The sequence below is a fragment of the Maylandia zebra genome, linkage group LG10, assembly GCF_041146795.1.
Source record: "Maylandia zebra isolate NMK-2024a linkage group LG10, Mzebra_GT3a, whole genome shotgun sequence".
Lineage (NCBI taxonomy): Eukaryota > Metazoa > Chordata > Actinopteri > Cichliformes > Cichlidae > Maylandia > Maylandia zebra.
Genome location: NC_135176.1, coordinates 2,341,101 through 2,350,253, shown reverse-complemented (window position 1 = coordinate 2,350,253; position 9,153 = coordinate 2,341,101). Strand labels below are relative to the sequence as shown.

General features: G+C 43.0%; 1 protein-coding gene across 1 annotated transcript; it reads left to right on the top strand.

The window, feature by feature from the left end:
* The first annotated feature begins 251 nt into the window (after positions 1–251).
* Positions 252–8,840, top strand: zbtb21 (zinc finger and BTB domain containing 21). Its single transcript, XM_004561632.5, has 2 exons — positions 252–400; positions 3,946–8,840. The coding sequence occupies exon 2, from the start codon at positions 3,948–3,950 to the stop codon at positions 7,011–7,013; it is 3,066 nt and encodes a 1,021-aa protein (XP_004561689.1). The 5' UTR covers positions 252–400; positions 3,946–3,947; the 3' UTR covers positions 7,014–8,840.
* The last annotated feature ends 313 nt before the right edge of the window (positions 8,841–9,153 follow it).

Below are 9,153 nucleotides of genomic sequence, written 5' to 3'. Positions count from 1 at the left end.
ATGTGACTTCACACAAGCAGAACAACCCCAGCAGCAAACTCAGTGTACCTCAAAGTGTGCAACTAAAGTGTGCAGTGAATTACAATGTGCAGGAAAGTGCTAGTTAGCCTTTACCGACTTTCACTAAATCTTGTTTTAAAAAAAGATCAAACGAAAAATATGACATATCCCTTTAAATTAGCCTCAGTTTCGAGTCTTCCGTTTGCACCGCCCCTTGCTCTTTGACCAGCCTATCAGTGCACGGTGCACGTGACGAGCGCTCTCTGCGATGACCTCATCCCTGGTGTGGGATGACGTCAAATTCAAGATGGATGGAATCACGACCAGCGCGGAGAAATCTACACAACACTGAACAAAGTCCCGGCTACGTGGAGGAAAGACCGTATTCACGACGGGCAGGGTAAGTGTAGCCAGCCTAACGAAGTTACCGTTCAGTAACACGAGCAGGGAGGCGCAGACACAGTTGGTGAGAGCTGTTAAGGAGAAGCTTTTTCCTCCCTGACGTAACTCGGAGGGGGGATTGTGTCGCTGTAAAAACCTGACCAGCTACAACCTGTTTTGCAGCCAGCAGCAGCTCCAGTGTCAGGCCGGTGTGGAGCCGTTTTTGCTTTTTTAGTGGGAAAAAAAAATAAAAGAACTAAACATAACAAAACCAAAAGCCCATGACTTCCACCGGGGATAGCGTTTACAACTGACTCCTTACACGCCAAAACGGCGTCTCTGCCCGCGCAGACTTTCATTTCTGGATTAGCGCGGTGCAGTCCATTGAAACGCGCTCAACTTTCCCCCTCTTTATTCGGTGTTAGCTGCTCGAGACCAGGCGTTGCACCCTCGGGTTTGTCTGAAGCTAAACAAAAAAGAAATGTACGAATGCGTTGTGAAGTGAAAGCAGCATATCAGTCGGAGAAGTTCTTTTAGAGCCACGTCTCATGGATGATCTAATGCCCGAAGCTTCACTCGGCTTCCTCTGGGAAAACATGACACGACCCAACATTCCCGTGTTTTTCCTAACACGGAGCACACATTTTCACCCAAAGTCCACGAGGCAATCTTTAGTTTTTTGATGAATGAATGGGGGTTCTGCCCATAAATATATTTAGCAAGTGTCAAAGTAGCCGACGTAAGTAACGCGACTTCCGGTTACAATTTCCAAAATAAACGCCGTGACGTCCAGGCAGCACCTTTTTCAGGAAAATGAAATGCATGCATATAATGCTTTGCAGTCCCTGTTTTTGACTATGTTAATCACACAACTATTGCTGTGCGTCAGATGGGGTTTGTTCTTGTAACAGTATAGTGCTGTTCAGTAGTATTATTGTTGTCTCACCACTGACCGATGCAGGTGTATCGATATTACGCAGTTTCTTACATGAATTCTACAAAATAAATTAGATTTATAATAAAAATGATGAAAAACACATCATAGAGCCCAAATTTAGTGCAAGAAAACTTTGTTCAAGTCAATACTTTATAACTTGGTGTGCTTTCTAAACTGTTTTAGTTTCGATTACAGCACCAGTAGACTTGATCATCACACAAAGGGTGACATGGAAGTAGTCAGCACAATGGTGTTTAAGCTCAGCTGTAAAGCATACAAATGCTAATGGATCCTGTGCCATGTTTGATGAATCTTTTAGCTGACAGTATAAACAGCAGGCTAGATTCATCAAATAAACCTGCCTCCTGAAATACCAAGAGTGCTTTTCTCTGATAGTTACATTTTACAACCATAGAAATAAATGTAGACGTTTAATGGTTTAGGTGAAGGTGGATCAAGGCAGACAATGCATTTCAACTTGTAGTTGAAACCTTTTAAACTTCCTGCAGTGCCCTGTGTGGTTGAGGGCAACTTGACAGAACTCCATTTTTCCTACCTTCAGACTGATAACATGATGTAATTCCCATAAATTCTGTGGAGAGTTCCTTTACACCATTTTATATTTTAAAAGGCTCAACTTTGACCTCTAGTGACCATCACAAACAACAGCAAGACAAAAAATGCACATGTAGTTGTAAACCCCGTTCTGTTAAACACGATGCCTAGTTTAACCAGTTGTTTCTTTACTTTTACAGCAGTCTGTAAGGCATCAATATTTATAGCTCATAATAAAACTGATAGGTTGTTTGGATAAATAAAATGTAAGCAAAATAAATCTTGTTACTGTATTTTAGACAACATAATCCTGTCTTGTGTTTTTATCAGATGAGCATCTGAAAAGTGAGAGCTATGCTGTTTTCAGTAATACAGAAAACAGATGAGCGTCAAATCTTCACACATGATAAACTGGAGCTTTGCTATGTTTGGCATGTTTGCAGTTATTGGATTGCCAATTTGCTTAATAATGAATAATGGCTGCAGCTGTAGTTCTCAGCAATTATTGTATTGTGTTACTACTTCCTTTGAACGGTTATGGTTGCAACGTAACATGAACGATCACCAAAGGCTGCACTAAAACTTGGATTATTCGTAATGTTTTTGTTGCAACATGCTGATGTCAGCGTTGTTAATATGGAGATCTGGTGTAGTATATTAATCTTTTGTCTCACTGTGAAGTCATGTTGTATATGAGCTCCTAAATAATATTCTAACGAGCTCAAACAAACAAGTGCTTATTGCTTATGTCCCCCCCCCCCCCCCCCCCCCCCAAGGACTAATGCTGTAGAGTTTGAATCCGATCCGATGGAAACCAACGCTTTTTCCTAATTCGTGTGACCCTGACCTTTGACTTATGACCTTGAAGCCCTACATACTAAAATAGTGTACTTTATTATCTTTACCCATACGATTGGAGCAGAACCAGCTGAAATCTTGAGCTTTTTTAAGCTGTAAAAACTTGAGATTTTAATATATATTCATGCAGTGTGTGATAGGGTGTTGTATTGGAAAAAAAAGTGTGTTGTACAGCTTTCCCGATGCCCTTTCATGTGATATATTATGCTTGAAAGATTTCTTGAAGGTCAAAGTCAAATGTTTACCCAAACTAGCTGCTCATGTCGCCCAAGGTCTAGTATATTGTTGTGAAGTTTGAATACGATCCATATAAATCTCTGATTAATAAACAGATTTTACTGGTTTTCATATTTGGTGTGATCTTCACCTGATTTTCACCTAAATTAAATCAGCCGGAGCTTTTATGGGTGTCTACCATCAGACGAAATTTGCATAGGATATCTTGAAAACAGTGGATGCTAGACTGCTAATAGACAAACAAACAGAACTGATTACATAGTCGCTCGCTTTTGTGGGAGAACAGACAAAAGGCTTCAAGAATACTGCCGTGTGTGTGTGTGTGTGTGTGTGTGTGTGTGTGTGTGTGTGTGTGTGTGTGTGTGTGTGTGTGTGCAGAAAATCCAGTGTCAACTTTGAAGTAGATTCGATGACGGAAGAATGTGAAGAACACATACTGAGATTCCTTTATTCATTAGTGAAACAATGTATTTTTACTATTCAGAGCAGGGATGGGGGAACTCCAGGCCTCAGGGGCCGGTGTCCTGCAGGTTTTTGTCCTTGGTCCAAAACAGCTCATTTAAACGGCTAAACGACCTCCTCAAAATGTCTTGAAGTTCTCCAGAGGCCTGCTAATGAACTAATCATTTAATTCAGGTGTGTTGACCCAGGGTGATGTCTAAAACCTGCAGGACTCTGGAGTTTCCCACCCCTGACATAGAGACTATGAATTTTTACTTGGTGTCATATTAAACTGATCACAGAGAACTGACAAGAACACCACACACAATTATACATATAGTGCACAAAAGCCCATCAGCTTTTATTTAGTAGATGCTTATTCCTGTAGATGCATCCATGTCCAAAGAATTCTGAAACATCTAAAGTATACAAATTTATCTAGATCAAGAGTATATGCATATATATGTTTATATGTCTACATTGTTTCAATAAAATGTAATCTTTTTATAATATAATCTTTTTTTCTTGTCTTTCAGCCATGGAGAGCCTAGTGCATTACAGTAACCCCTCCCACGCCCTGTCATTGCTGGGGGCTCTGAATGAGCAGCGACTGCGGGGACAAGCGTGTGATGTGGTCCTGGTTGTGGGAGACCAAAGGTACCAGGCCCATAAGAGTGTTCTGGCTGCCAGCAGTGAGTATTTCCAGTCCCTTTTCTCGCGGATGGACGCAGACTCGCTGACAGTTGTAAACCTGGACTTCTGTGAGCCGGACGCCTTTGAGATCGTTTTGAATTACATTTACTCCTCCTCACTCTTTGTGGACAAAGGCAGCCTGGCAGCCATTCAAGAGCTGGGATACAGCCTCGGAATCCCTTTCCTCACCAACATTGTGTCAACAAGGCCACATGCATCCTACTGTGTGTCTAGAAAAAGGCTTTCGTTCTCAGAGGGGGATGAGAATGATGTCCACACAAGGAGCGTCATTGTGCGTCGGGTCCGGAATGACACGGCCCATCCCTCTCGCTCGAGTTATCCGAGAAAAACATCTGAGAGATCGACATCTCCCCACTCTGCTCATGGGTCCACTCGGCCTCCCTCGGAACACAACTCGTACGAATCAGTCAGAAACTCTGAGCCCAGCAGGAAGTCCCCTGACCGGGGTGAAGCTTTGGAGAGGACGTATGCCTCCATATTGAAAGGGAATTCATCACACTTCACACCCGTGAGACCCCAGCTGACATCATCAGTGTCTTTCAGTGATGCTGAAGTGCAGCACATCAGGCTGCTGTCTGGCCCTGACCAGGACAATAAAGAGGAGAATGAGGAGCAGGAGTCCCGCTACAATACCAAAGTGCCCTTTCAGGGTCAGGCTAGTGAGCCAAGCCAGACCATTGACAGGAGTGGGCCACTTATAAAAAGCCTACTCAGGAGGTCATTATCCATGGACAGCCCCGTTCCAGTCTTCTCCCCCACGCTGGAGCTCAAGGAGCTGCAAAATCGAGACCAGTCAGTTGTACAGATGGCACTGAAGACGTCTGTGCCAGAAACCTCTGCCCACAACGGCGACTCAAAAAGAACGTCTCCTCTGGTTCTCAGGTCAAAGTATACCGGCAGGTATGATGGAGAAACTCAGGTAGAAGGAGAGGTGAGTGTGAAAGCTGAGCCCAGCAGTCCACTTGCTGACCCCATGGACATCGTACGCATCACAGTTGGTGATTCTTTGCCAGTCAGTCTCAAAGACTTTCAAACTAATTATGATCAAGGTCCCAGGGAAGTCTTAAATCCTGTGGGGAAAAGAAGGGACAGGCCAGACAACAGACGGTACCCATTAAAGAAGAGCAAACTATTTAAAGAGCATGCTCTCTCAGTTAACTTGAATATGTCAAAAGCAGTACCTCAGCATGCCAGCGGCGACCCTAACGAGGACGGCGAGGAGTCACCTCAGAACAAGATTTTCAAATGCTGGAATTGTTTAAAGGTTTTCCGGTCAGGTGCTGGGCTTCATCGTCATGTAAATATGTATCACAATCCGGAAAAGCCGTATGCTTGCGACATCTGCCACAAGCGCTTTCATACCAACTTCAAAGTGTGGACGCACTGCCAAACGCAGCATGGTGTAGTACAAAACCCAGCGTCGTCCGCCAGCTCCTCTGTTCTTGATGAGAAATTTCAAAAGAAGCTAATAGATATTGTGAGAGAGAGAGAAATAAAGAAAGCTTTGCTTTGGAAGTTAAAGAGGAATAAGCAGGGTTTGCAGTCTCCTGCAATTACAAAAAAGAGGTCGAGGCCCAGCTACATATGCCCATACTGTGGCAAGACATTTGTGTTCCAGTCTCAGTACAGACAGCATTTAAGGACACATCCTGCTGAAAAAGCTGACCAGGACACAGCGAGGGAGAGCATCCTCTACCAGGAACAGGATGAGATCATTCAACAGAAGAACCCTGACACCGGTGTTTACTCCTGTAGACTTTGCAATATGAAGCTGTCATCGCTCCTGGAACAGGGTGACCACGAGAGAGGCTGTCGCCATGCAACCGTGTGCCCCTATTGTGGCCTCAGATTCTCAAGTCCAGTTGTCAAGAAAGACCACGAGGCACATTGTAAGTACAAGAAACTGACATGCCTGGAATGCATGCGCACCTTCAAATCCTCCTTCAGCATTTGGCGCCATCAGGTGGAGGTGCACAACCACAATATGATGACTGTTAAAGACCACATTCTCCTGAAGCAACAAGAGAACAATGAAGAGGAGTCTGAAATGCTCAAGGAGGAGCATTACAGTGATGAGCCTCTAACAAGCGAGAGCACAAGAGAGAACATCAGTTACAGTGATTCCTCAGGTCCACCTATGTATGACTCTGAAGACTCTTCCTCCTATGTGCCTGAAGACCTGAGCATGGGCCACCATGGCAAGCTGGTAGTGAAGGAAGAGCCGTTGGAGGAGGCTGTGAGTGAGCGGGACAACCCCGATGCTGCCAAAAGTGGCTCCGAAGAACCCGGTGTGTGGCCGTGCGAGAAATGCGGAAATCTTTTCAGCTCTCGCAAAGACTTAGAACGACACCAGGAGCTGCTATGCCACATCAAACCATTCATCTGTCACATCTGCAACAAAGCCTTCAGGACCAACTTCCGCCTTTGGAGCCACTTCCAGTCTCACATGTCGACTGCTAACGAACCCGGAGCCAAAGAGATCGACAGAAACCCCTCACCTCTGAGCCCTTCCCCTCCACTTACCCCTTCAGAACGTCCCTCCCCACAGGCCTCTGTGCTCATATCTACTCAGGCGGCACCGGTCCCTGCTGCTACTGCTGCTGCAACCGCAGGGACCGACGAGTCCAGCAGCCCAGATCCCTGCAGCTCATTGGTAAGCAAGACCAAGAGGCCCGAACTGGAACGGCAAACCAGCAGCCAAAGCCCCCTGTCAAGGTCAAACAGCATGGAGAATCCAGGCGGCCCTCAGGAATCGGACACACTCTTTTACCACGCACCGTCTCTCTCTGCCCTGACATTTAAGAGGCAGTACATGTGCAAACTCTGCCACAGGACCTTCAAGACGGCCTTCAGTCTGTGGAGCCACGAGCAGAGTCACAGTCACATGTAAGATTCAGATGGCCGATAGCAGTGAGTTTTTTTCTCGGGAGACAATACTTACTATAAGAATAAACACACCTCAGCCTACAAACAAAAGACTTTGAATGTATAGCTTATTCGCTTGCCTCCAATGTTTATTTAGACGCGTAAACGTGAATGTGCAATCAAGTGCTAGATTCCTCTGTGAGAAGAGATGACTATAATTTTTTTTCTTGCAAAATGATCTATATGAATTTATCTGTTTCAGACCTCTTTTGGTTGTCTAGTTGTATTTACCTATCTAGTCGTTTTAAGAGTTGCACCCCTCAATGTTTTCGACTGAAGGTAGAGAAAAAGGCGGGACAAGTGTTTACGTTGTTCTCTCCGAGTGTGGTGGAAAAAGTGCTTTAAAATTTTGGAGGCTGCGGTTCATTTAAAGACGAGAGCTTTTGCTTTTTGTACAAACATGTGATTGACATCCCTTAAGATATTATTGGTGGCCTCAACAATGTATTAAATATGCACTTTTTTGATTCTGGTAGGAAGATATAATCCTCAGCGATTACTCTGGATCAGTATGTTTCCCTGACCGAGTTTTTAGGCTGCAGGAGTAACAAAAAGCATCTAACTTTTTTTTTTTAGCACTCATTTGTTCTTACGTTTGAGGCTCATATTGAATTCACATCAACTCATTTCATGGAAAAATTCAATGAGACAGTCTGTATAAGAAAGCTATACCACATACAGTCTTCATTCAGTACCAACAAACACAGTATCTTCCTAATGATTAGCCTGCTGTGAAACAATGCAATCAACTGGAAGATTACAGAAAAAATATTTTTCTGAAGTTAAATGACTAAAACGTCGCTAAATTATGTGGGAAAAGGTGCTCAGACCAGTGCACTAGTAGCCATGCAGGCTGTCGCTGAAAAACAGTGAGCTGGGTTGATCTCAAAGTCCTAAATACGAGACATCCTTGCAGTATTTGGCTTATAATAATATTAAATATTTCCTGTGAGTAAGCTTTCAGAAGCTTTCACATCAAACGTTGTCACAGTGTCTCAATCGCTGAGTGTGGCACCAGTGTTGTGTAAATGCACTGATAGAATTTTTTGCAATTGAACACATTGGACTATTAAGTGAGCTTTACAGCGCTTCGATGGCCTTATGCAACTTTACAAAACTATTTTGTTATTTTACGTGAAAGCACAACAGCTTCAGACCACTTATGACTCAGGCATTTCAAGGTGGCGACGTTAACGGGAGGGAAAGCAACGAGACGGCAAATCTTTATTCTACGAACGGTCACAGAGTGTTCCTGCTTCCTGAAGATTTCTTGGAAAAGTAATGATTGTGTTTTGATTGTATTCCGGTTGTTTTACAAATGTATTCTTGTACAAGTATATACTTCTGCTTCGGCTTAATAGTTTAGAACTTTGTCATAAATTATTATTGCTGTTTGGGAGCCTGACAGACAGAACTCCACATGGACTAATGGACTTTGTTTTCCACTAAATGATTAATGCAAGCTGCATTGTGATGTTAAATTCTTTGCGGAAATTCTGTATTGATAATAGTGCTCTTAATTTCTTGTGAGAAAGACTTTCTGAAAGTTTCACAGGAATGCTTATAGACTTGTGTACATGGAGGTGTTTGTATTCTTGATTTTTGTACTGATTTTGTTAGTAAACAAGAGTTTGATCTTTTTAGTATTCCTGTGCTCTCACTGCAATAATGAATATTTGTATCAACATTGGTTGCATCGCTGTTGCTTTTTGAGACTTGCAGCTGTTTTGTGTTTAGGTTTTTCTACAGTTTTGTGCTTCACTTCTGTAATAAAGAGTAACAATGGAGTATATATATATATTATATACATATATAAATGATCATTTGTGGTGTTGGATTTATGAACTTAACAACTTTGAGTGTTTCACGGTGGATCAAAAGATTTTGGGTTACATTGTCATTCGTGTTAGTCTAATTGGCCTTCATAAATTGGCTACATATTGCTGCTAAGTAGATTAAGTAATTAAATGGATAGAATAATGTGTAAAAAGGTGGATTCCAAATACTTATGTACAAGCATTTGGACAACGGCACAATTTTTTACCTTTGTACACCTCCCCAGTGAATATCAGATCAAATGGCTGCAATGTGACTAATGCAGACTT